The sequence below is a fragment of the Coloeus monedula genome (assembly GCF_965178545.1).
Source record: "Coloeus monedula genome assembly, chromosome: 6".
NCBI classification, from domain to species: Eukaryota; Metazoa; Chordata; class Aves; order Passeriformes; family Corvidae; genus Coloeus; species Coloeus monedula.
Window position 1 is genome coordinate 25,316,306 of NC_138786.1, and position 27,418 is coordinate 25,343,723.

General features: G+C 43.5%; 2 protein-coding genes across 17 annotated transcripts; one reads left to right on the plus strand and one right to left on the minus strand.

The window, feature by feature from the left end:
- Positions 1-24,750, minus strand: ATG13 (autophagy related 13). 15 transcript variants are annotated; one of them, XM_082283824.1, is made up of 20 exons: positions 23,691-24,004; positions 23,215-23,292; positions 23,000-23,054; positions 18,170-18,251; positions 17,198-17,278; positions 16,446-16,565; positions 15,944-15,990; positions 15,237-15,377; positions 14,149-14,189; positions 13,514-13,610; positions 13,068-13,166; positions 12,252-12,342; positions 9,816-9,914; positions 8,550-8,660; positions 7,317-7,450; positions 6,038-6,155; positions 5,242-5,319; positions 4,821-4,937; positions 4,223-4,351; positions 1-3,018 (listed from the first exon to the last, which is right to left on the minus strand). In XM_082283824.1, exons 4-20 carry the CDS (start codon positions 18,236-18,238, stop codon positions 2,941-2,943), a joined length of 1,650 nt encoding a protein of 549 aa, XP_082139950.1. In that variant the 5' UTR covers positions 18,239-18,251; positions 23,000-23,054; positions 23,215-23,292; positions 23,691-24,004; the 3' UTR covers positions 1-2,940. The 15 variants fall into 15 exon arrangements, with proteins under 15 accessions (XP_082139950.1, XP_082139951.1, XP_082139952.1 ...); XM_082283825.1 differs by lacking the exon at positions 23,215-23,292; XM_082283826.1 differs by lacking the exon at positions 23,215-23,292 and having other exon boundaries at positions 18,170-18,296.
- On the plus strand, positions 24,111-26,713 carry HARBI1 (harbinger transposase derived 1). 2 transcript variants are annotated; one of them, XM_082283832.1, is made up of 3 exons: positions 24,111-24,443; positions 24,635-25,365; positions 25,932-26,713. In XM_082283832.1, the coding sequence occupies exons 2-3, from the start codon at positions 24,696-24,698 to the stop codon at positions 26,306-26,308; spliced, it is 1,047 nt and encodes a 348-aa protein (XP_082139958.1). In that variant the 5' UTR covers positions 24,111-24,443; positions 24,635-24,695; the 3' UTR covers positions 26,309-26,713. The 2 variants fall into 2 exon arrangements, with proteins under 2 accessions (XP_082139958.1, XP_082139959.1); XM_082283833.1 differs by lacking the exon at positions 24,111-24,443 and having other exon boundaries at positions 24,600-25,365.
- Positions 26,714-27,418: the final 705 nt, after the last annotated feature.

The window sequence follows — 27,418 nt, forward strand, 5'->3', positions numbered from 1 at the left end:
ACATAAAAGTTTTATTGGAAATTCTTTGAAGTACACTGGAGACTTTCCAAAACAATACACTTGAGGAGCCTTCCCCTCCACCCAAAGTATCTGTAAATCAGCAGCTACATACACACTGTCCTTAATATTGAGCTGAGCAGAGAGCTGCTAAAATAAACAGCCTTCATAACACAATCTGTGGCAGGCCACAGCAGCAGCTAGATCTTTACTGAAGCAGAGCATTTGTGCAGTGGTCAGGGAACTCAGAGCCTAGATGTAGCAACTGTGTTGAAACCGAGGAATGTCCAGAGAAGAGGCAGGTGACTCAGCCCTGGAGAATCTCTTATTGCTATGGCCATCCAGCTCAACACTAGCAGCTTATATAGGCAATTTTCCAGCCTTTTGAAGTAGAAAAAAACGTGCCACAGTGACATTCTGCCTTATGAGTTGTGAGAGCTGTAGCCACGTTAGGAACTCCATCAATAAAAGAGCACACGTCCAAGCACTGACCTGGGTGGGACTAACGAGAATGGCAGTGCTCCCTGCCAGCTGCACAGCTTGTCAGCAGAAGAGCACAGCAGGAGTGCTGGCTAGATGAAGTTTAACCTTGACTGTTCTCCATTCATATGTGTGAACCAGCACTTTGCCTCATCTCTGCTGCTCTGCAGCCCAGATTGTATCACTTTAGAGACTAAAGGTGACAACCACCTGGCTATGACCTACTTCCTAGAAGGCGGCAGACCGACTGCCTGAGCACAGGTGAGAGGCAGCTGATCCATTAACTCCTTGTGATCCTGCACCCTTCTGCGACCCTTTCCACCTGTGAAACAAGGTGGCTGTTGGCTGGGGATCGAATACTTGTTACAGCCCATGTAACTAAGGCCCTCTTATAAACTGATTCATCTTGGAAGCTTTCTTAAGTGTTTGTGCATCTTACTTTGCACAGACAAAGCAATTTCCTTGTGAGGTTGCTAAAAAGTTGAATTGGTTGAGTAAAATAAAAAGGTTCTGGTGGGTAACTTTCCTTCAGTAAAGCTCTTACCTAGAGTTCTAGAGTTTACAAGGCCTCCCACCAAACACACTGCTCAAAAAAAACCTGGTCCAGTTCAAAGCACTGCATTGCTCTGACCTTACAATAAGCTCTGTTCTGAATTTGGCTCCTTGCAGCAGTGGCACAGAAATAGTGTTCCAGAGTAGAGCTGGGGTTCTGCCATCAGCTGCAGGCAATCTCTTTCAACTATGAGTGCAGCTAAGCTGAAGAAGCTGCTACATTGCATTAACTTGGGTGGTTACTCAGCCATTCTGAGGAAATGAAGATGGTTTCTTGGTACTCCAGCAACACAACTCCACTTGAAAGAAAGGGGGAAAAAATGCGGTTTTGGACAGTAAGGGGTCTTGCAGTTGCTCACTCTAGTTACAGATGGGAGGAGGAGAGAACCACAAGAAAACCCACTTTATCTAAGTTTCTGTTTAGTGTCACTGTTTGTCCTCCCATCCTTCCATGAGGCAGAAGACATGCAACAGCCAAATCACCCACAGAGCACTGCCAGCCAGTCACACTGTCGATGGCTGGATTATTACAAAAATAAAATTTCAGCTACTCAAAAGCCAGCTGATTAAAAAGTACCATAAGCTTCCCAAAAAAGTGTGCTTCTTTAAAGAAGCTGCCTTCTGAATGGCCAAAGAACACTACAAATTTATCCATGCCTATCAGAAAACAGCTTTTTACCAAGTCCCTGCCACTCCATTCCACTGATGTGTGCATTTCATTCCATCCATTCCAATGAGCCCTGACTGGATGTAATAGACACACTGTCCCCACAACAGAGTATAATATTAATCAAGTCTGTCTTAGAAAATAAATATCTTAGATATTTTCCTGCAAAGAGAGACCAGTCTCACTGGCCAGGGTTCCGTGGCACACTTGCTCTCTGCAGTGATTAGGACAGAATGACCCGCAGTACTACATGAAAACAGAACATCTTTTAAATATAGGTTTCTTTAAAAGCAATAAATATTTTTTAATTCTTAAGATCATCTATTAACCATAAAGCAGGAAGGCTTGCAAGGATTAGAGGAAAAAATCTTGGACTAAGACTCCTAGTTACATAACCCTAAAGAAATAGGATTCCTAGTATTTACAGTTGTGTTTCAGAAGCAGAGACTATGAACTCAGCATTGTCACAGCTCCTACGTGCAGGCTTGCCAACAGTCAACACTGCTGAACTCAGCATGGCCGAGTGTCAGTGCACTTGGGAAGGAAATGTGGAAAGCATTGCTATAGTTTCACTCCTGCTTATCAGCCACCTAACAGAGGGCCTTGCACAAAATGACTATGTAGAAACCCAGCTCCTTAAAAGCAGGAAAACAAAGGTAACTTGGATTATGCAGGTCCCAAAGCCGACATCTCTCCCTGGGCTTCAAGCATGCACTCTGAAGTCAGGATGAAATGCCCAGTTCTGTGGAATGGATGTCCTGGACTTCAAACTGTCGAATTTGCTGAACTCACAGACCCTGGAAATAAGCCAAAGCTTTCTATGCTCTAACAGGATCAGAGACTGTAGGAAAAAATCTGTTAGCAAGAAGCTCTACCTAGGGAACTTACACAGTAGGACCCTTGGAGGAAACTATATGGCAACTTTTCACAAAGCCCCTCCATACAGAACATAGACTGAGGAGAAAATAAGTTTCCATACACTGGAGTTTGACTTCCTGCATCCCTACTGAAGTCTTAAAAGTGACTTGGAGCAGGAAAAGCGGTCCAGAACTATGTGGTGGAAAAGTTGAGGAAAATCAGCAGATGAGCCGTGTCTGTTGTTGAAGAGAGCAAAGAAAGCTCACTTGATGGAAGGAACTAGTCAGTGTGAACAAAAGGCAGAGCAGGGGCAATAGAGATATTTGTTGTCATCTCCAGGATGCCTTGAGGAGGAAGAATTGCTGCAGCAGAACTAGGAAACAGCTTCACTGCAAGGTTTCCACGAAAGCATCAAATTCTTTGACGTTTTTCTCGTGGACTGCCAGCTTCTCTGGTAATGAGTCCTGGAAGGGTAGGGAAAGGTGCAGATCAGGGTTCATTCACAGCAGACAGAAGGAAATTTTAAACACACTAGGAAAAAAATCTGTTTCTGAGTCATGCAATCCCTCTCCAATGCTCTGGGCTCTCCTTTCTACATGCACAAAACCAGAAGCCCTCTGGCAGCATCCAGCAAGTGACCCTGAGAAGGGCACTCTGCCCAGAGTCTGTTTGTTCTGCAGGAACAGCAGGTGCACTGGGGCCTGACCTTGTGCAATCTCCACCAGCTGCAGCACAGTAACCCACTCATGTCACTGCCTTCATTAAGTCACTTGCTCTCAGACTGGTTTTCATTTTTCTCCACATATGGTACAATGCCAGAGAGCCTAATAGAGCACTCACACAGGCATGACTTTCACCAGCCACACCAGAACTCCAGCTCTGCTCAGGCTGCAAGGTCAGGCCTGGTTTGCTACCAAGTGTGACACCCCAGAGGTAGGATTAGTTTGGGGGCTTTCAATGACAACTAGAGCAAGCATGCTGCAGCAGCCTTCAGCTTCAGGACAAACACACCGGTTTCAGAGGCTCGGGTGTGCCATGAACAAATCTGCATTTATCTGGAATATATTAGTGATGGGCCCCCTTTGGGCAGAGTCTCTCTTCTGAGAAGTATAGGAAAGACATGGGGCCTGTTACAGTGGGTCCAGGGGAGCGCCACAAAAATGATTTGAGGGCTGGAGCACCTCTCCTGTGAAGACAAGGCTGAGAGACTTGGGGTCATTCAACCTGGAGATGAGAAGGCTCTGAGGAGACCTTATAGGGATTTTCAGTATTAAAAGGAGATCTTTAAGAAAGATGGGAATAGACATTTTAGCAGAGCCTGTTGTGATAGGACAAGAGGCAACAGTTTAAAATTAAAAGAGGGTAGATTCAGACTAGATAAAAAGAAGAATTTTTTTTATGAAGCTGGTGAAAAACTGTAACAGAGAGGTGGTGAATGTCCCATCCACGGAAATATTCAAGGCCAGGTTGGATGGGGCTCTAAGCAACCTGATTTAGTTGAAGATGTCCCTGCTCATTGCAGAGGAGTTGGACTAGATGACCTTTAAAGGTTCCTTCAAACCCGAACTATTCTAAAATTCTATGAAGATACTTTTTTCAAACTAGGAATAGGGAGAACATTATAAAGTACATATGATTCCCACAAACAGAAATTTCAGGGTTCCATACCAAATCCTCTGCCATGGACTGTGCTCCAATGTCAATCGAGAGGCTGCTGAGTTGAGGGGGATTCTGAAACTCACGGTAAAATGTCCCCAGGTCCATTGGAAGAATGTCATCTTTTGAAAATGCTGGTTTCTGCAATCAAAGATACTGCTGTTAATTCCCAGAGACATTGGCTTCCCTTTTGTTATAATCTCAGGTAAAGTAATTTGCTGCTATCAGTAAACATCTTGGCATTACAACTGTTGCTGCAATAATGCATATTAGATAACTGAAGAACAGCCAGTATCACTTGATATCACAATATCACTTGAGCAATTGAAAGAGAACATTTCTTTGGAATCTGGCTCCTTTAGGTGTTAAGGGAGAAGATGCCAAGCCCAGATATTGGTAGAGAAGGGAAATGGTATTTAATTTGTAGTTGTTGATTCCCGGTACCAGAGTCTGCAGTTCTGGGACTGTCAAGCCCTAGTGTGGTACTGTGAATGATGTGTCTTTTCCACTCCCACTGAAAACTACTCTGACATCATTCTGCCATCGCACCAGCATGTGAAGCCCACCTAAGGTGCAGGTATTGTGTAAGAGCTCTGATGAGGGCACTTACAAAGTCGATCATAACAAAGTCATCATGGGTGTTCCCTGTGCTGCTGCCACTGGAGCCCTCCGAGTGTAAGCTGCCTTGTAGAGGAGATTCAGTTTCTGGGGATTCAGGAGGATTGACCTGCCCAAGAAATCAAAGACGGTGAGTACTGATCTTACAGTCATGTCTATCTGTGTACTTTGGCAGTGTAGGGGCAGTTAGGAGGTTGGACAATAAACAGTAACTAGAGCAGGGGCAGCAAACACATGCTGTTATTTGCATGTCTAGAGAGCTCAAGATTCAACACAGGAGACTTCTTGAAATCAAACAAATCTGAATAACTAGTTATTTTCTCCAAAACTAAAGTGTATTCAAGGCAGAGAACAGCATGGATGTTTGCATAAGGGATGCTGAGAAGGCACATATACCTCTGGAAGAGTCTTACCATGGGGTCGTTATCTTCCAGCTCAACATTCTTGGGAGCAAACATGGCAAAAGGAATGTCTAAGTTGGCCATGGTCACCTGAGGAGATTTAGCAAACAGAATTTCACTAAGACGCTCTGCTTACCTGGCACAGAAAAGGATATTGAACGTCTTTGTCAGGCCAGCTAAAAATGGCCCAAAATCATGTCAGCAGTTAGGCAGGAGGCTGACAACCTCATTTAAAAGGCATGAAATCCAGAGATGATACTCAGTTGACCTAATGCACATACATACTTTGAGGTGGGATTGCTTCTATACGTATCTTGTGTAATATAGCCAAGGATTAATTAACTGCTACAAATTGAAACAATTCTCCTTCCTTCATCCAAAAGGCCTAGAACTGCAGCCCTAGGAACTGGGTAGATCTCTAAGCTGCCCTAGGTGAACTTAAACGCTTCTAGTGATGAACTGGTCTACTGCATGTTCCTTCAAGGAAGGGAGGCTTGCTACCAGCTTTCCTAGTTTATGGACCTGTGGTAGTGGCAGATCATTGTGAGATCCAAGTGGAGTATCAAGTCTTCTATTCTCAAATAGGGTGTTGGCAAAGTGAAGCAAATTCAATGGCTATCACATCCCAAAAGGATTTTATGAAAAACAAGCCTTGGCAAAACCTTGTAGGGAAATGCAGCAGGCAGAAATATGCCCTCTCAGTCTCTGAGGTTGCCCTGGCGTTGGGGTGCTTTTTGCTCCTCTATGTATGAACAGATGGGAAAAGAAAGGTATATGGTGCCCTCTGAGAAGATCTACTGCTCGTTACCTGGTTAATGGGTTTGTTGACAAAAGCTCCCACCTTCCGGATAAAGATGGTCTCCAAAAGGTCATGGGGGGAGCCACACTTTCCTTCGCTGCTGTTGGATACTGTTTCTGTGTCCTCACTGGGGGAGGAAAATACATAATTAGTGCCTCGTGACACAAATAGCGTAGATAAATAACATTCTGTATGAGATTCCTTCATTGTTCTTGGCTTAATCCTAGTACTGGAAGAAGGACAACAAAAATCTGTCCTTGTACCATACCTTCCTCCTCAGACGGGAGCACAAAAGGAGTGGACACTTGTGGAATCAGATTTTTGTTTCAAGCTGGACAAAACCTATTTAGTTGAATGCAAAGTTGCTGCCAACCGAAATAGGCTTTTCTTCTGGGAGGACTTTTAACTTGTGTGTGTTCACAGCAATTCCTGTTCATCACTACTGTTTTTTTCAGTAACAGAGTAGTCACAGATCTCTCAGGAGGTGAGGGCAAGAACCACAATTGTATCTGTCACTCAGTTTATAAAGGCAGCAATCTGGTACATCACGAAAGCCACTCCCAGTATGATTAATTCACTCCATGGCCATTAGGTACTTCCATGACCTGTTTGTTTTGGTTTTCTTCCTACCACAGGTACTCAGAACTTTAAAACAAAAATTGGTTTAGTCTCTTGGAAAGAGGATTACTTAATATAGTATACCCAGGAAAGTGCTAGTGCAAATGAGTTTTGGATTCCCCAGAGCAAGATCTCTACAACTTACAACTATGTGACCCCAAGACAGATTTCTCAAGAAATAAATACAGTGATCAAAAAACCAGAAGGATTTAACTAGCTGAGAGGGAGTTGGTTTAGGACAGTTTGATGTTGCATTGTTTCCTTTTAAGTAACTTTATGCCTAAAGTTTCGTACTAAAATGGTGAAGATTTATGATAACTACAACTGGCTTTGGTAACAATGCACATTAAGTCTCTGGAGAATTTAAGACTCATTTGTGAACTTACTTCATCTTGTTTTACAATCAGCAAAACCAGCAGAAAGACTGAAAAAAATTATAACATTTATAATAAAGTTGACGTAACAGGAGGATATTGCATGGACTAGCAGGTTTAAATAGATGGGCAAGATCACTGTTTGGAGAAAGGCTGAAAAAGCCCCAATCACAGAAAGCTGTAAGTTGCTTTGATGGATGGAAAGACAATAGATAAAAAGGGGAAATAAAAAGTTTTATCTTAATAGGCTTATAAATGGGTTAGCAAAAGTGGTGGATCATCTAAACCCAACCTACCTACTAGAAGGAGTAGCTGCTGAGTAATGGACTCCATCCAGTGGGGTGCACGTCCTCTCTTGGTCAGCTTGAGTGCCATGTGCTGGCTGGCTAGGAACTGGGGGAACTCCACCTTCTTTGCCTGGACCAATCAACTGAGATAGAGAGGAACAGCTGAGTTAGAGATCTCAAAATCAAAACAACACCACAGTGCAATACAAAGCAGATTCTATCATACTGGGCATAAATTGTGGGGGTTTTGGCATATGACTGGGCTCTAGGCCCTGTAAGGCTGAGAGAGATGTCATGTGGAAGTGGATACTCACAATACAAACTTATTTTTTGTTCCCTTTCTACTCAATTCTCTCCAGGCCTGTTTTACACTGCAGAGTTCTCTGGCTGTGGGTCCTCTGCTTCATGGGGAAGAACGGAGGAAAAAAACTTTTATCCTCTTGCTACAACCCTCTGGCTCCCTACACCTTCCTGAGAAGGGGAAGTGGAGATGGGAGGTGCTGATCTCTTCTCCCTGGGATCTAGTGATAGGATGCGTGGGAGTGGTTTGAAGCTGCACCGGGGGAGGCTTGGACTGGACATTTCAAAGCATTTCTTTGCAGAGGGAACAGTCAAACACCAGAACAAGCTTTCTAGAGAGGTGGCCAATGCCCCAAGCTGTCAGTTTTTAAGAGGCATTTGGACAATGCCTTTAATACCAGCCTTTAACTTGGCCAGCCCTGAACTGGTCAGGCAGTTGAATTAGATGCTCACTGTAGGACCATTCCAACTGAAATTATTATATTCTATTAACATCATGTCAGCAAAACTGGTGTAACACCAACATCACAGGCAGAAAAAGACTTCTGTCAACTTTGCTTACTTGTCTGATGAACCCATATATAACTATGTCAATATGAACTGTCTAGCCTACAGAACTGTGCTTGGACAGCTACACGTGCAGCAGCTCTGTAAGACAGGCAAAGTTTGGAATCAGTGACAAGCTGGTGCAGGCAAACAGGTGTGGTGCCTGCTCTCTTGGTGTAGTTTTTCCACATGATCCCCATCCCAATAAAGTCAGGGATGCTGAGGAGCCAACTCCCAGCTCCTGTGGAAGTTGTGCTTTCTCTGTATTTACCTTACATTCTTTCCATTCTGACAGACAAGATACCAATGCATGCACTAGTTTCAATGCCTCTCGGGGGTACAAGTGACACAAATGGCTGCAATACCAGCCACACTGGTTCTACTCTCTACAAGTACCTGGTGAGGGTGTGCAGCATTCAAGCCACCAGCAAAGAGTACAGGACACCCCATGTCAGCTGATCCAACTCCCAGGGCAGCAGGCTGATAGGAAAGACGAGAGCTGGAAAGCTAAGAAAGAAGAGAAAAAAACAAGGGCAAAGGGAGAGGAGAGAGGAAAGGGAAGGGGAATGCCCCACAGCCTGAATAATCACCAGTCACTGAAGAAGGACCAGGAAAAGTCAGAGGCATAGCATTTCAGGCTGGCAGAAGGATGCTAGATTTTCACTGGAATCAGTAATGTAGGTTATTGCTCTAAAACAATCTTACTGCTACAAGGACTACTTGACAGTAGTCCAGGGGACTAAGTCTGAGCCTTGACAGGAAAACAAGATTGGCTTCCTACACAAGGTGGGGGAGGCTGTGCAAGGTGTGACTGACATCCAGTCACAGGGAAGCTCTGCCCTACAGGCCTGTTTCAAATACTGGTGTAGTGGGTTGACGCTGGCCAGATGCATGAATGCCATAATGAACTTACTAAGGAGCTAATATTTAATATTTTTTTATCTGAAAACAACTACATTATCAACTGTTTGAACCTACTCCCACTGCAAATTAAAACAGCTGATCTTCCAGACCTGTTCCAATAGCTTCAGTGAAAGAATACAGGGTCCCATAAATGTGCAAGGTAAAGAGAACTGGGAAGCTAACCCTTGTGAGATTGCTTTAGGAATTAAGTGATGGAATCAGTGAAATCCAGGAGAAATTCCTTACACATCCCAGGCAGAAATCTACCCAGTCAGGTGAGATAAAACTTTCCCATTCTGGCTTGCCTGACCTCAAGAGGAACACTTCTTCCAGAGCTTAGTGTGAGCTCCAGCAGCACCAAAGCTGACGTCCTTTACAGGGATCAAAATGAGGAACAGCACTTTCATTCACATGAAGCGAGTTAAGCTTAGTGGAGCTCTAATGACTGTACAGGTTCTAGGGATATTGGCTGTTAACAGAAAACACTCAGAATTGTGCCTTACTACTTGTGTCTTTCACTAACAATCCTTGGCAGCTGTTGTGTTTTTAGGGGTGTTTGTCCTGTCTTTAGGAGCCCTTCATCTGCAAAGGCATTTAAGAAGCCAGGCTCAGCAAAGTGCCTGGCTCATTGTGGGTCCACCAGTCTTTCCCATGCACAACAAACACTCCACACTGTCAAATTTGTACTTTCCTGTATTTGTTTTATCATGCCAGAACTCATACTCTGGCCATGTAGAGCATATTCTATTGGCAACTCACTTGATGTGAAAAGGCTAGTCCCATCACTGGGACCTTCAAGGTGTCCGTCACCACAGGAGGAGGGGTCTGAAAATGTGCCTTTGTGACAGTAAAAACACACTGTGCACAGACACAGACGAACAGAGGAAACAAGGAAAAGAGAGAGTAAGGGGGGAGAGAGAAAGAAAGAGAGAAGGACTTCAGAGAGGAATTATGAAGAGCTGGATGAACTGAATGCTAGTGAAGAGGTTTTGGCTGCAGCAGCCACACCTACACAGAGAGCAGAAGTCTCAGTATTGCCAGAAGCACATTCATTTTGTAAAGAATTGACTGTTTTCCAATCTGAGCGAACCACTGAACACAGGTAATATTTTAGAGTCCAGTGAACCCTGACAGAAAGTAACTGCCAGCGACTCTGTTCCACAGTTAATTATAATTGGTACCAGCCAATTAGCAAGGAGAAGGCTGAGCAGTTGCCAGAAAAAGTCAGGTACTTTCTTTTTTAAAATTTACAAATGACTTGTATTTCAACACTCTCCATCCATACATACTCCTTATCTTCCAGCTTTCTGAGGGATCCTATCTTGGCAGGTCTGTGCTGCACCCTTAGAATAAAGGGGACCCAGACTACGGTGCAATTCAAACACTGATGTGAAGTGAGAACTCCATCAACAGGAGCAAAATTCCAGAAGTAAAAATCACATAAAGGGTGCTAATGCAAAAAGGGCAATCCAAACCTGGTTCAGTCCCATACCTCCTCCCAGTAGTTATCCTACCAATGGTTTTTCTTTGAGGAAAGTTTCAGCTTCATTTCTGGGCACTACTCATGGCCAGACTCTCCTGAATTTTGGGCTGCTTCACAAAACACATACACAGACATGCAAGCTCACAGAGAAGGTAAACTATTTCCTTGTATCACACAGGTTAGGCCTCACTTCTGCTGAGAAGGCAGGTAGAGATTCACACAATCTGCCCACAAAAATCACACAGTTCCTAGTATTTTCCTAGTCATTAAGCTAGACAGGACATACAGAAAGCTGGAGAAACAAAATTGACTTCTTTTTTCCCTTTTAATTTACTTTAAAGTCCACTCTGCCAAGGCAGCCTTATGATTCTAACTGTGGTAACAAAGACTGGCAGTTGCTTTAGAAATAAGGACACAGCATATGGCAACTATGAGCCACAGAAAAGCAGAAAGCAAGGCTCATACTTAATGTGAATCCTCAAGGTTCAAGTGGTTTCATAAAGCTTTTCCCCCTGAATGACAGTAAATCTTCATGACCCCTAGGGAAATGTCAACTTCAATGTAGTTACATACACTACTACTGTTAAGTAACACTGGCACAAGCAAGCCAGTGGAAATTTCCTTATGAAATCTTTTGTATTTACCCCACTTTAGGAAAACACAGGACACAACTCAGCCACAAACTCATTTCCTGAACTGTGTATTGCAGAATAAGAAAAGCTTTATTCCATCAGACTTACCGTGAGTGCTAGCTAATTAGTTCAACATTGCCTGATGCCTTGTCACCTGAAATCACTTTGGCACAAAAATGCTTCCTAATAGAAGCTCATTCATAAAGCAGAATACATTCTGCTAAACCAGGCATATTAATTCCTCTGAAGCAGCAGAAAGACCCATAGCAAACTCTTTCAGTTTGGAACAGCATTCTTTCATTCTTCAATTATACTTCATTCTATGTTTCACATTGACATGAAAAGAAATTTAGGGTCTTTAGATTGTCTTTAAAGGTCAGTAGAGCCATCTGCTTGGCTGGACAAGGTAGGGTAATCCTGAATATTTAAAGCAATAGGACAACGGCAACTCTGGCCAAGTCTTCAAAATACAGAACTGTGGAGTCAGATACATAAGACAGTAAAAGAACTTGGGAGTTTCTGGGTTTTCATATTCAAAAGGAAACCATTATCTATTTATTTTAAAATTGAAACTTAAATGAAATTTGCAATTTTTTTGCCAATACTTATTTCTGCTGCCCCAACTAACTTTAGACGCTCCAACAAATACAGCTTTTGTCTTTTTTCTGTCTTCCTCCAGCATTTTCCTGGTATTTCAGTGTTTCTTTCTCAGTGTCAATCTGTTACTCCTACTTAGGCTGCCTGGCATCAATGTCTTGAATTCCTCCTCTTGCAGTATTGGTGTGTAAATGTGTAAGTACCCTGCTATCCTCTTCAAGCACACCTCAGCCAAGTCCAGGAGCAGGCTCTTTTAATCATTCTCAGTAATTCAGTCTTTCTAGTCCCTTGGAATTTTGTTGAAATTAGTATCCAATTTCAATAGATTTTACTCAAGAGTGTAACAACATAAATAACCCACACATTAAATTTTAATTAGCAGCAGGAGGCTTTCAGTTTGCACAATGACTGATGTAGGAATATGCAAACTGTTCTTACAGCAATTGTTCTGTCTAGAAGTAAAAAGAGCCTGGTTTCTCTTACCTGAGATGGAGGAGAGGTGGAAAAAGATGTGGTACACACTTCTTGGGAATCTTCTACTGAGGGGTATACTACACCATTGTCCTCACCAGCTCTAAAGCAGCAAGAAAATACAAGTTTTCTAAGTGGAAATATTCCTTAAAACAAACAAATAGTAAAACACAATGGGACAAACACTGCAGGGAGGTTGAGAGTATTTGGGTGTAGTTGAAAGGAGAATTATGAAGGGCTCTCATCTAGTTGGCAGAATTGAGGAAAACAACGTGGGAAAATGTCCGTTTTCCTCAGGTGTTTGTCTTCTACCCCACCTAAAATAACAGAGGTGTTTCTAACTAATGCTTTTGTTATACCAGCTACTGCTACTGGCTTTGGTGTTTACACAACCATTGTCAAACACCACCACTGGTCCCAATGTGAATGCCCTCACATTCATTTTAGCAAAGACAAACCTCTCCTCTCCAAAGAGAAATTAAAACTGATCTTCCCCCAGTGGAAATATCCAGGGATGCATGTATCTGGACACATAGTTCTGCATTAGGATTAACCATTACACTTGCAAATTCCTGAAGGCAACCAAGATTAAACATCCTTTGTGTCCAAGTGCTTCTGTGAAGAATTTGGGAAAATACTGAGGCTTGCTACACCCAGTCTTCTCAATGTGAGGAGAAAAACATCACCCTTCATCACATGTCAATGTGACTGACACTAATTCTCCAGTGTCCCTTCCCATGCTGTCAACAAATAGTGGAAAAGGCTCTGTATTTGGGCATAATTGATGCCTTGACCATGGTCCATGACTTCAACTCAGTACTTCCTCACCTGTAATTGCAGGGATGCATGGGTGAAGAGCTGGGATAGGGACGGTCCACAAAATGATCAATTATAATCCCCATGATAGGAGGGGTCCTCTCAAACTGCCTGCAAGGCAACAAGCAATGGTGTTATTGGCTTTTTCTCTCTACTCTTCCCAATTCATGGTGCCCTCACAGAAAACCCTTGTGACTAGTAATGGGACCAGAGCATCTTTACAATTTAGTCCTGTGACTCCAGGCATGCATCAACAGTTTGGAGTTCTAGAGCCTGGCTCAGGGCTACCCAAATACTCCCCTTGCTGCAAGACTTAACCGTGAGAGAGAGCGTTCTTCATGAAAGAGAATCTCGGCAGGAAAGGATAAGCAGAAGGGAAAGATTTGGGGGCTCAGAATATGAGGGGTTTAACAGTAAATTATTGTAAAACAGCTTCTGGCATGATCACATTTTCTCACCTGGTTGACATGAAAGCAAGGTTGATTCTGTAGGCACAAGACAAAGTGATGGTGCCCACTGGGGTACCCACTGTCCCAACACGGACTGTCTGGAAACCTGTAAAGTTAAGGAATAATTATCAGTTTCACTGATTATTTATGTGCCATACTTTTTTATTCTGAGGTTACATTATCTTATTTCTATAGTGTTTCCATTATCTCTTGCAATCTGAACTCCAAAAATGCACATAGAAGGTATAACAAAACAGCAGCACTGGGTTGCCTTGCTGGTAGGCTTCACCTGCAAGCCTTCTGATGTTGCCTCCTGGCTTCTTGGTCTAAAATATTGTTCTGAAGTGCTTCTTGTTCCTCAGTAGATCATGATTTCCTGGAGATCATAATCTGCAGTCCTGCCCCTTATCAACATCATTCCATATTCTTATTTCAGTTCTGGATCACTAGAGTCAAAATGGCAATCACCCTAGACTTTGTCCAAGTACCACCATTATACTTGTCACCTTGTGACACAAGGCTTCACTGGCAGATCCAGATAAAAAGCCTCAAACTACTTTTCCTTATGGTACTTAGGAATAGTAACAAAACGCTAGTCAGAATGAAACACAGTTCTGCTCTAGTTTGTGTGTTGTCTAACATACCTTCTCCCAAGCCACTCAGTTGCACTTCACCAAAATATATCCTGAAGGAAAAGGAAAAAAAAAGCTATTAGGTCCAGTTGGGACATAATGCTATATATATCCTTATCCCTTATTTAATTTTGTGAGTTGAAAGGTTGGAACTACTTTTCCTCTTCAGGAAAACAAGCCCAAAAGAAATGGCTGGAATGCCCATCTCAAAAATCCTTAGAGCTACTTCAGAGAAAGACACATCATGTAAAAAGAAGGAAGAAGAGAAAATGGTAGTCCAATCAAAAGTTTTTTAAGCCTCTGTGGTTAAGTCTATAGTTCAGAGCAAAAATGTTTAGTGATATAAACTTCACAGACAGGTCTGAGTTTAAAAACTGATGCTCATCACACCACATAAAAGATTAACTGTGCTGTAAAGAGACCTGCTCTTAAGTACATGCCAAGTCAGCAGTTGAAGCAAAAATGAGAAAATGGCTGAAATTTCTTTTTGAGTTCTCAGCTGTGCAAATGACAACAAACCTGAGATTTACAATCATATAAATTAGCTATGCAAACATGTTGAAGACTCTTCTCACAGCCAAAAACAGGGTCTGGAAGACACCTATGAACCACAAGCCAGTCAGACTCACAGGCTAAACAGAGTTGAACACAGTATTTGGATGAGTAAACTGCAAGAACTACAGGAAGTGGAGTTGAGGATGCATGGAGTAACAGGAGAGAGTTTGAATCACTGCTGCAGAAGTACACATTACAGTCATGTGCAATGTAGAGAGGCATTTATCAAATACAGGCCAGACACCAAACAACTGGATGCTAGTAAGCAATTTAACCAGGGATTGCATGTTGAATTTTTTTTTACTCTTCCTAACATGGTAGGCAAACACTTCACAGCCTGTGCTTAGCTTCTCTTTCAGTGGCTCAAGTGAAGGCTGTAATGTGATACATAGACCAAAGTTTTCTTCTGTCACTGATCAGCAGTAGTGCTATCCAAATAATTTGATTTTATTATTACTCATCCCTTTTAAACTATATTTGCAGCTACACTGTGCAAGTCTAGAGTCTCTGCTGTTTGCATTTCAAATGGGAAACTTCTGCTTTACCTGTACAATATTACATATTCATGGCCTTGTTTCCTTGAGAGTCTGTAGGCTGGAGTTACTCTGGTTATAGCAAGCAAAGACTTCAGCAGTAGAGACAGCCTGTTGTATACAGTGTATGAAACTTTGATTTCTTTGTCACACCTAGAGAACACAAAGGAAAAAAATTAGTCTTTTGTTCACAACTAAGTTGCCTGGGTTTGGGTTGTTTGTTTTAGTTTGGAGTTGCTTTTGTTTATTTCATTCTGAATAAAAACTAATTTGGATCAGCTGTTTAATTTTATTGCCAGAATGATAAATAAAGCCCCAGTGTGGCTACCTGTACTGACTAACCAGCTAAGAGTCCTGCTTCAACCTAGTCACCTGCTGTAGAAGAAGTTGCTGAAAAATGCCATGCAGCCCTCTACTAAACAGAGACATCTTTTCAATACTAAAAACAGTTGTCATTACTGAGAATATGAGTTCTTGTAACTGAGGAAACATACGAGTTGTAATGGGAGAATGAAGAAGGAATTAAATTACTAGTTTACTTTCTTGACACTGGTGTTAAACAGCTTGACTGCTGCTCTAGACAAAGAGGGGAGTTCCCTCTGAAGTGCCCCTGGCCACACAGCCAGTGTGTGCTCATTGATCACCATGGATTAACCACATGTACCCATTTCATCAGCTAAAAACTACAAACACAAAGAATGTGCAAAGAATGCACTTACTTTTCATTCATTTCTAGACACCAAATTTCCAGTTCCATGGAGTCCCCCTGGATCAGAGAAAACATGACAAACAAAGGCTGGTTTCAGAACACAGACCTTTTCAAATCTCATTAGTGATCAGGAATGGCCACACCTCTCAGTGATTTGTCTCCTGGCTCCCACTTTCTTGTGATGCAATGATAGAAAAAGGTGCACTGGAAGTCTCTCTGCATAGTTATATCACCTGAGGGAATACCTTCCTCAGAACGCCTAAGTTCTTCCATGGTCTAAGAAACTAAATTTTGTTGCTGTGTCATTTGTGTGTTTGGCCTTAGATGTTTGCAGTGAATTGCTTCTGTTAAACAATATATTGCTTTTCATTAGCATATCACCTAACTTAATAAAATTTAGATATTCTCACATTGTCCTGGACTAAAGGGCAGGAGCTCTGGTAGTTGACTTAAGATTCAAGTAAAAACCCACAAATAAAAGAAAAGGGCATCTGTTTTGACTCAGTTCTCACCTCTGAGGTTTTGAGAGAAATCTCCACGCACATAGACCGTCCAACAGCGGGCAGCTGTCCTGCCAGGGCTTTCTTTGCTTCATGAGTAACCTCTGGTATATCTTTGATTGCCAAATTGAACTGCAGATTAAAGAGATGGTTCCATTTTTAAAAATTTCTTTGAAACACTGCCTGATGGTACACTTCAGACAGGCTCACAGACCCATATATAACATACTAGGTCAGTGTCCACTGAAATAGTTATGAAACAAAAAATTCCCAGCTGGGTTCAGGCTTTTCATATTTACAAAGATTCCCTTGGCTGCTAATTCAAATGTTTTTCTTGATCCTGCTATAAAAAATATGCTCCTTTTCCCTCACTTCAGTCCTATCTTCACCCACAGAGTATCTTGAGTCTCTTCAATTTTAATAAAGCCCATTACTAAAAGTCCTGAGTTGCAGAGTAGCAAACTTCTGACAGAAAAGAACTCATCACCCCACCCCCAAGCAGATCTTAGAAATGTGCCTTAGCTGGCAGGAGTTGCTGAGAGGCATCATTTCTCTTTCCCCTCATCAGCCTGTAAGAGTCCTGCGTGATTTGTTGCATGTGAAAAACAACCACCAACCCCCTCCCCACATCACCAATGAACATAACTAAATACAGTCGCTATTCTATGAATAATTATTATTGTCTGCACAAGACTGTAACAATCACATGGTGTTCTCAGCACACACACAGAGTTATGGAGTTGCTTTAAAAAATATGACTTTACCCAGTCAGAACCTGTTGGGGAGGATGATGAGCGGGTACAGATTTTCTCTCCAAGTCGGGCCTGGACAATTACTTGTACTGTCTGGAATAGAAAGAAAAGGATACACAATAATGTTTTGGGCTCAGCACAGCCCTCAGTTCAGAGCCTGAGCTACACAAGCTCCAAGTGAAAAAAATGAAAGGGCTGACCAGGATGTAGAGAAGTAGAGTTTGCTACACTGATTTTCAGGTCTAATAAATTTAAATTATTACATTTAACAGGCAAATGTATTTCAGAGAGAAAATAATTTTAGGCTGACCTTTCTGTGTAACAACACTGAGTGACTAAGTCAATTTTGCAATCAGGATTTGCAGTTTTCAGTAAAAATTTCAGAAAAATTGACAAAAATATCCCAATCCTGGACAACTAAACTAAAGTCAAGTGAATCTGTACATTTATACCAAAGCCATTGTCAGAGTATCTACTTGCACCTATGTACCAAGTAAGGACAAATTTTATAATTACATATCAACATAATTCAAAAGAACATTCTGGTATTCTTGCTTTTGGATGCAAGATAAAAATTAAGATAGGCTGAAAGAGTGGAGTCCAGCAGAATAAACTACCCAACAGCTGGATGGCTAGACATGCTGCTAGAAACCCAAAGCTGACAGAGGTGTGAAGTGCCTACAGCTGATTCTAAAGCAGGATGCTTCTGGAGGATGGAAGAGGATTTGAGGGTAGAAAAAGGGGGAAAAGATGTTTTTCTAGTTGCTCTCAGGAATCTCCTAAATTTGACATCAAATTCAAATCAAAACATCATTTGCTGTTCTTCAGCAAAACAAACAAACAAAACAAACAAACAAAAAACCAAACCCAAACCCCAATCTTGTTACTCTAGCCACACCAAGAGTAACAAACAAAAACATTGTTTGTTTTTTGCGGTATTTTAAACAAGGAAGAAGAGGCATTTGTCTGAAGGAGAAAAATTACCTTTAAAGCAAAAAATTTGATGAACTTGTCCAGGTCCTTCCTGTCCTGGGAACTGAGATCAGTGTCCATTGCATATGGCAATCTGAAATATAGCACAGGTCTGGGAATGAAGTCTTCCTTCAGCTTTCTGTTTAGATTTCAAAATATTTTTGCCATTAGAGGCCACTTCAAAAGAAATGATAAGCACCAAAGCCCTCTACCTGTCAAAATCCTAACATGTTAAAACCTTTGGGAGGTGAGTGTGAGGTATAAAGGCGCATTGATAGTTTATCTGGTCAGAACAAAGATAAAAAAAATTCAAACAACAAAGAGGGCTCACAATTAAAACTCAGTACAAGTTCTACAATTTTGCTAGCTTAATTTAAAAAAGCAAAACAAACAACAAAAAAAAAACCAACCCAGAACACCCCAACACCACACCGACTGCATTCTATGCCAAGCTAACCATCAGACATGGAGGTCTCTGCTTCAAAAATAATGTATCTTCAGCTAGCAGCACTGGTCAAAACCAAACCAAATTGTTTTCTTGAGCCTGAAATTCTTAGAAAGTATTCCAGTGGTATTTCAGCAGAAATCTGTACAATAAACCCTTACAGGAATAGGCTACACTGCTTCTTTACTTTCAACAAATAGTACTTGCAATAAAACTGTACAGCTACAAATTTACCTACAACCAACTGAAAAGACACATTTTTATCAAGAAAGAGACCAAAATCCTCTGTTCACTTCTCTTGAAAGCTCTGATAATAAATATGTAGCTTTGACATTGACACTGCCTTGTTTTTCAAAATACAATTGTTTCTAGGAACACAGTGAACTTGCACAGCGTCTGAAGCAGGGCAGGGCAAGGCACTAATCCTATTTCTGCCACCATGTCACATGGCCTGGGATAAATCACAATTCTTCTGTCTCTCAGCTTCTTCACCTGTAAGTTAATAATCATACAGAGACCATTGGGGAGGAACGCCTTAATTAGCAGCATTCATTGTAATTTTTGCTTGTAAGCCTTCAAAGCATTAATTCACTCTTAACTCCTGTTGCAGTTTTGAGACAGCTAATCGGCCTGAAGCAGCTCATCAAACATCCCATATTTATGGAACATGCTGCTCCTCACAAGAACGTCAGCAAGCTGAGGTCAGGGAGCACGAGCAGCTGCTGTGCACAGTGTTATTCAGTGTTCAATCGTTAAGCAAAGACTGAACTTACAGCAAGGTCTGCTAGTTACACAAATTAAAGCTTGGAGGGCAAAAGGGCCAATAGCTCTGCTCACACGGAAAACACAGAATCTTTAATGACCACGCACATGCACAGTACTTCTAGTTAAAATACTGAACTTGATGACAGTAAAGGCCTAGTGCTTTAGGAGCATCAATCAAAAAGGGCTGCGAGATAAGAGTGCTGCAATTTACAGAGCATTTTATAGAGAACAGTGCTGCTTTCTAAATGACTCTATAAAAAGAAAGCTGGACATATAACATGGTTGAAAATTCCTAGGCTACATTCATACTGCATCTCCTTGAGTTGTACTGCTCTCATTACAAATTGTAATTTAAATTGAGAGCTAACAGCACAAGTGAATCAACATCAGATGCATTATCAAATTATCCTTTGGGTATTTTAACCTCCTTATTAAAACTGTTATGCCTTCTTTCCCTGCATTTACCTCCACTAGACTGAGATTACAGACCTTTTCCACTGTGGGGGGTGCAAAAGGAAGTCAGCATTTAAAGTGCTAGATGGTTAATTGATGCAGCACTCAAAAAAAATAACCCTATAGTACAGATATGTACCACTACAAAAAAACCACAACCCCTCCAAACAAACAAAACCCTAGGCAAGAACAACTTGTTTTTATTCTTTTGACTTAATTAAGTGAAGCACTGTAAGGGTTGAGGAGATCTGAGATCTTTGACAAACCTGGCTGATATAGGCAATAAAATACTGCATTAAAAAATACATCTTTCTCAGTGAAGAGAATGCTGACATTTAAATGTTTAAATACTAAAAAAATCATACTGGTTTTTAATGTGAAAAGTGGTATGTGACCCCTGCAGAAAGATGCAAGGAAATACATATGCTGATATTGTGGGAGAGCTGTCAAATGAAGCACCCACATTTGCCTTTTGAGGCTGGAAAAAAATTCTGATATCAACTATTTCAAGACACTTGGGAACTAATGGAAGGTGTTAGGCTCACTGGTCTGTTAAGAGAGGAAGTAAAGATGATCATCAGCATGGTTTTATGTGCAGTACAAGAATTAGTTCTAATGACCAGATACCCAAATATCTCTAGAGGAGAGAAACAGCTCCCAGAGGGTTAAAAAAACGAGAGCCTCATGGTTCTGCCCTGCTGCAGCAGAACTGGGATTCCTCCTGCAAGATCTCAAACTACCTGTAACATTCATGAAACATTTGGAGATTCATGCTGTTACCTCTCAAGCTCCAAATGCCAGCAACAGTTGACCCACCAGAGCCCAAAGTAGAGCAGAAAGTATCAGGCAAGGTTTCCTGGAAAGGAGTAAGTAATTTCATGGGGAAACTGAGACTTTGGAACTCAGCTCCTGAAATGTCTAAGGGCTCTCATCTGACAACGATCATCTCCTCATTTTTGTAGGAGGGCCTCTGGTGATTGCCTGAGACCTTCTAAAGCTTAGAACAGTGTTCACCTTTAGAATCAGTCTTGATAAGAATAAAGATGGAGCTAGAATTACAGCAAACTTTTTATTTACAAAAATTCCTCAGTACTCACAGGTTAGCTGTCACAGCTGACCTGAACAGGAAGAAAATTGTTTAAACTTAGTTCCACCTAACTCACTTAACTTCTCATGTCTTGTAGGTTGTGATGCCAGCACGGCTCCTTGTTAAGTGCTACTGCACAGGCCTATGCTTAACTCAAGGAAAACACTGGCTCATTTTACACTGAATAACAACTAGAAGGAAATAATCTTTGGTCTAGGTTAGAAAAATACAGATGACTGATTTCCCCTCAACCAGGTAATCCCTTAAGTAAACCAACATATTCACCAGCATGTGATGCAACAAGCATCTTGTCCATGGGGCTTTTTGCTTTGTCTCCCTCTTCCTGCAACACCCATTTTTATACTATTGCTTTTATTTATATGCCTTTGTCTTCACTTTACTGTGAATAGAAACATCAGAAACAGGATGTTCAAAAGAGAACTGCTACGTGTGGCTCTCTTGCCTAAATCCTTATTCCTTCTCACAAGGTTGAAGCAGATTTTATCCAGATTTTATCCAGTTTAACATCTAAGCATTGTGCCTTATACGCTCTACTGCTATTTATACCCTCCTTCTGCGAGGAGAAGGACACATCAGCATAAGGTGATGGCGCTGTTTGCATGATGCAAGGAGCTGCAAGAGCCCTCCCCTTCGTGCCTCAGCAGAGGCCAGAGGAACCACAGCGACCAGCACGCCGTGCTCCAAGCCATGCTCCCAGCCGAGAGCAGCCCTGCTGCTGGCACACACCTGTAACCTGGCACACAACAGGTGCACGGAACACCTGGGATCACCAGCATTACAGTACGTGTTCCGTCCATGGGAACTGAGCGAGTACATCTGACACCTACATAAACAGGAAAGGAGCAGAAGCACCCGACACATACCAGGCATTATTACTGCTGCTGGGGAAAGCATATACAGGCTGCTTCCATCATCTCCTACATTCTCTCTGAGCCATGGCTACTACAACTTAAAGTCATCTTTCTTTCCTTTCAATCAGACATTCATCAATGCAAAATAATTACTCATGGTTCTTATCCCAGAGTGAAATTGAAAAGACAAGAGGGAAAAAACCAGAGCGGGTATAGCTGTAAGGAGAGGGCTGTGGACATCACTCATCCCAGATGTTTGTTCCCAGTTACCTGATTGTGCCCCCCAGACTGTGCTCCTTGCCCATACTACTCTTCCAGAGCTTGTTCATACAGGACCCAAATCCAGTCCCCAAGGATGTCCTATGAGAAGCTCAAAAAAGCCTCACTGAACCATGCAGTAAACAAGAGGCACATGGAAGTTTTTGAAGCTTTTAAGAGTGCCTAGAACACATCCCCCCTTGAATGACCAAGAAGCTTCACTGCAAGCAGGTGCAGTGAGCACACTAATAAGCGACTATAAAAAGATCTTCATAAATATGGAACACTGTTTCAAGACTGGGCCTACAAGTCAAACGCCGGTATCCTACAATTACTTTAAAATTAATCTCCATTCTGCCTTCTTAGTAGATTAGTCAGAAACCTGGGGAGAAGTAGCAAACAGTTCTAAGGTGTGACACTCTCATTCTTTGAGGTTTATGGATATTTTTTTTAAAGAGAAGATTAAATTCTAGCAGAAAAACTGTTTTACATAATATAAACATTCTGATGTAATCAAAGGTTCTGTAGTTCACTATAATGCTCAGGTCTTGATTGATAGAGAGGTAATTTTTCCTCTGGATCAGGAAACAGATTCACTTTAGAACCAATAAATGACTCTGCAACTTAGTAAATACCTTACTAAAGCCAGCACTGCCTGCTCCACTGACTTAGAAACGAAATTAAGTAATTCCTGTTGACCAGCAGTTACATTCTGTCCTTCTCTAAGGTCTAAAACTGGTATCAGTTCAAAGGTCCATCCTCTCTGTTTGTCAAGCCAAAGTATACAGACTAAACCAGAATCTGCTTCTACACACCCTGTACTATAACCACCAACATAATCACCACCTCTCAACTATTGTATGAACACATGTTCAGAAATGTTAAGATTATACAATACCATTCAAGCAAAATAAAATGATTCTGTATGATCCTTCTGGACATCTACATACAGCCTGGCTCACCTGAAAGACTTATTTCTTGCCACGAGAGGGAGGGGTCCTCCAGGTCAGGCCACTCCTGCAATAATTTGGAGATGCTCTAAACTTTATTTGGACAGCCAACTAATTTTCAGCTAAGGCAGTAATGTGCCATGTTTTTCCCCCTTGGTATGTGCCTAGTCACACCGCTTTTGGGATTTGTAAGTAGGCAGTTTGTAGGCTTAGTCCAAAGAGTCTACCTGTTCACTGATATGGAAGGTGTCTCTGCTCCCACGGAATCCACGAGAATGACTCTGACTGTGCCCTAAGAGCCACAGCTCCAACAGGAAAGAAAGATACGACCACCTGTAAACCTCTATTTCCCAGTATACCGCAAACTCGCATGTTACAGGAAAACTACACAATGGCGCGTGGGGTCTCACGTTCTACTATTTCCAACAGGCTCTGAAGCATTTTGATTTTAAAAGGCCACTTGCTGAGATTACAGCGGGCCACATCTTTCCCAGGCTTTACTGACAGCCACCAGTCGTTAGGAAAACGAATCGCAGCCAACGCGCGGCTGTCGGGAAGCGACCCCCGCGAGCAGCGAAGCAAAGTAAAACAGAGACACGAAGCCGCAGCCAAAGGCTTAAGGCCCACGTCGCGGCCCCCTCCCCTCGAAGGGCCTCCCGCAGGCTCGCGGAGCTCCCAGCCCTCCCTGCGGGGCCCGCGGTACCTGCGCGGAGCCGGCAGTGCTGGCGGCGCGGCGGCTCATCCCGCGCGGGGCCCGCTCCGCCGCCGCGCCCCGGCGACTCCTCCGCGCCCCAACCGGGCACGGGGAGAGCCCGCCGCCTCCAAGCCCCGAAGCCGCACCGGGGCTCCGACCGGCGCCCCTCCTCCTCCTCGTTCCCGGCCCGGGGGTCTCGCCGCGAGTGTCAGCGCCGGCGGGGGTGCGCGGCCGGAGGCGGGGGCCGGGCCGGGGCTGCCGCTGCCCTCAGAACCGCGGGCTGCGCCGCGCCGCCGCCATCGCCGTCGCTGCTGTTTGTTTTCATCCGCTGCGGGCGGGGGGGGAAGGAAGGAAGGAGGAAGGGAGGGAGGGAAGAAGGGAGGTGCCTGAGTGTCCGCACCGGCAGTTTCCACACGCAGTCGCCGCTCCCCGCCCGCCCGCGGCGCGCTGAGCCCGCGATCCGGCGGGGCAGGAGGTCGCCGAGGCCGAGAAAAGCGGGGGCAGCGCCCGGCGCCGCTCCCGCCGGTAGCCCCTGCCTGTGGCGAATCTACCGCGGCCGGCGGGGGGCCCGGCCGGCGGGGACCGCCAGGGAGCGGCCGCGGGGTCGGTAAGGGCTGGGACAAGTCCGGCGGGGGTCGAGCGGCCCGTGGGGTCCGGGGCGCCCGGCAAGGGCACCGCCCGCCGGGCTGCCCGCGGCTCGTGTCTGCCGTGCCCCGGCGGCGGCGACTGGGGACGGCTCCAGCTCCCTCTCCGCCACGGGAGGTAAGTTCCTGTCAGCGCCAGGCAGAGTTGTCGGCTCGCCGGTGAGCCCACCTGGCTGCCCGTGTATTTAAAAGCAAATAAAAGGAAGTAGAAAGGTTTGCTGGATGATCAGACTAAAAGGAAAATGGTAATGGAGTCTGAAAAGCTCACCAGTAATAACTGTTCTGAGTATCCTCCTTTCCTTTATGCAGGTGAAGCCTCTAGGAAAGCCCTGTCAGATAGGAGCCCCAGGGAACGCCCCGGCCGTCAGCCATGGCCGTACCTATCGCGGTTCTTGACTGCGACCTCTTGCTCTATGGCCGCGGACACAGGACTTTGGATCGCTTCAAGCTGGAGGATGTCACGGATGAGTATCTAGTATCCACGTACGGCTTTCCCCGACAGTTCATTTACTACCTGGTGGATCTCCTGGGAGCCACTCTCTCACGCCCTACACAGCGGTCCAGGGCCATCAGTCCAGAGACGCAAATACTTGCTGCGTTGGGTTTCTATACCTCTGGCTCCTTCCAGACTCGCATGGGGGATGCTATTGGCATTAGCCAAGCCTCGATGAGCCGCTGTGTTGCCAATGTAACCGAGGCATTGGTGGAAAGAGCCTCGCAGTTCATTCACTTTCCTGAGGATGAAGCTACTGTACAGACCCTGAAGGATGACTTTTATGGGCTAGCAGGAATGCCGGGAGTGCTGGGCGTGGTTGACTGCACCCATGTGGCAATCAAAGCTCCAAATGCTGAGGATCTGTCCTATGTGAACCGAAAGGGTCTTCATTCCCTGAACTGCCTCATGGTGTGTGATTCCAGAGGAGTCCTCCTTAGTGCTGAAACGCACTGGCCAGGCAGCCTGCCTGACTGCACGGTTTTAGAGCAGGCAGCCCTCACAAGCCAGTTTGAAACTGAACTACATAAAGATGGCTGGCTACTTGGTAAGTCAATTTTTCATCCTTGTTTTCAGTAGAAAGTCTATTATATATTGTCTCCTTACTGAATGAGAACCTCTGGGCACAAGTGATATGCTTACTTTCAATTGCTTTCCTGCAAATTGCTTTGAGATTTATGATTCAGTTTGGACAACCCTTATCTTGGAAGCTTAGAACAGTAACTTCCAATATGTGTTTTATACAATCTGATTATTGTATGTATTAATCTCCATTTATTCTGTTAATAGCTTTCTTTCAGTGTCCTACACCTTTCCATGCTGAATTATGCAATTTTTAATTCTCGGTACTGTCCTAGTCCAGCTGTTTTCCCCTCTTTTATGCAGAAGATTAATTCTCTTAAAACTCTTTTGTGGAAAATCTTCCAGAATTTTCTTGTTTAAAACTGAATGCCTTTACTTTGTCACATTTGTAAACCAGAGTTACTTCTTTCGTGCCTTCTCTTTTAGCCAGACGGAGAAGTTACTCTGTATCTGCTGTACCAGAAAACCGAGCTGATACCTGTGGCTAACTGTAGGTGTGTAACCTGTCCTGCTCCTTTGCACTGCTAACAGGTGACAGCTCCTTCTTGCTCCGGACGTGGTTGATGACCCCTCTGCACATCCCCGAGACGCCTGCAGAGTACCGCTACAACATGGCCCATTCCGCCACTCACAACGTCATTGAGCGGACGTTCAGAACCATTCGGTCGCGGTTCCGCTGCCTCGATGGGTCCAAAGGCACCCTGCAGTATTCTCCAGAGAAGTCCAGCCACATCATTCTGGCCTGCTGCGTGCTTCATAACATCTCCCTGGAACATGGACTGGATGTGTGGTCTTCACCAGCCACAGGACACGTGGAACAACCGGAAGAAGAGTACGAGCAAATGGAATCAGTGGACTCGGAAGCCTGTCGTGTTCGTCAGGAACTTCTACTTACTCATTTTAGCTAATGTTGTGACAGAGAGAAGGCTTCTAACAGTTCATCTGGGAAGTTATCCAGAGCAAATATGCCCCTTCCTCTTCTTTAAGCCTGGAAAGACTTAAGCAGATGTGAGACAAGAAGAAATTTACTCTCTTCCTTTTAGGCAAATTTCTGAACTTCTCTCAATCTCTCCAGAGATTCAGTTTAATTGCTACATTTTTGCTGTCGTGATGCTTAGAGACTCCCCTTTCACTTGACTTAGAGAACAATGACTACAGCCACATCAGTGGGAAAATTGGGGAAATTGTCTTTTATAATGATGGAAAATCTGTAAACCTTGCACTGTTTTACAAAGCCACAATTCTATGCCACTGTGTAACTCAAAACCCTTATGATTTATTTTTAAACAGTATTTTGCACAAATTAAACTTCCACATGAGCTCCTGTCTACTATGAATTCATGAGCAGGAAAGCAAACATTTGTCTTTTTGTTTGCAGGTATAAATTCTTGCTCAACACCATTTTGCCATATTGCACATCTCACAAACCCCAGTGTTATTTCTGAAAGCTGGCAGCTGTGTTCTGGGAGGGGTCTGGCATTTTGCTGGGCACACACTAGTGCTTGCACATATCTAGAAGGGCTGAATGTTCCTTCTTTCCCAAAAAGCCTGGAGAAGATATTAAGCTATGGTTGACTCTGTCAGGTACTTAACAGATATTAGGAAGTTGGCTAGTGAAGGTGAGTCTGGTTTTCACTGGACACACCTGCTGCTGCAGGAAACTGGTCATCTTGTTGGCTGCTATGAAAGAAACACCAAGGACTGACTGGGTCACAAAAATTGAACTGATTGCGAAAGTTCTCCACTTAGATCAAAGCAGAGGTGTGGAAAGGCTGCTCTAGCACGGCTGGCAATCTACCTCTTCAGTGGAACAAGATGACTGATGCACGCAGTTGTTTCTGGCACAAGGCTGGGCAGTTTCCTGGAAATGTTCTCTCTCTGAAAGGCACAAGTGTTTCCAAGGATCTCATGACAGCAGTCTAAGAAAATTTTGTTTCTTAGATTTTAATGTTTACTGGGCAGTAAATGGAACAAAAGTGGTAGGGAATGCAGAAAACTACAAAATTGTAACTACTTAA

Excerpts from the sequence above, each read along its gene's own strand:
- ATG13 (XM_082283828.1), bottom strand. The coding sequence starts at position 18,238 with ATGGACACTGATCTCAGTTCCCAGGACAGGAAGGACCTGGACAAGTTC. Across the intron at positions 15,991-16,445 it reads TTTCTCTCAAAACCTCAGAG|GGGGACTCCATGGAACTGGA; the intron begins GTGAGAACTGAG and ends TCTCTGATCCAG. Across the intron at positions 4,938-5,241 it reads TGGAAGATAACGACCCCATG|GTCAATCCTCCTGAATCCCC; the intron begins GTAAGACTCTTC and ends TTTCTTGGGCAG.
- HARBI1 (XM_082283832.1), top strand. The coding sequence starts at position 24,696 with ATGGCCGTACCTATCGCGGTTCTTGACTGCGACCTCTTGCTCTATGGC. Across the intron at positions 25,366-25,931 it reads TAAAGATGGCTGGCTACTTG|GTGACAGCTCCTTCTTGCTC; the intron begins GTAAGTCAATTT and ends CACTGCTAACAG.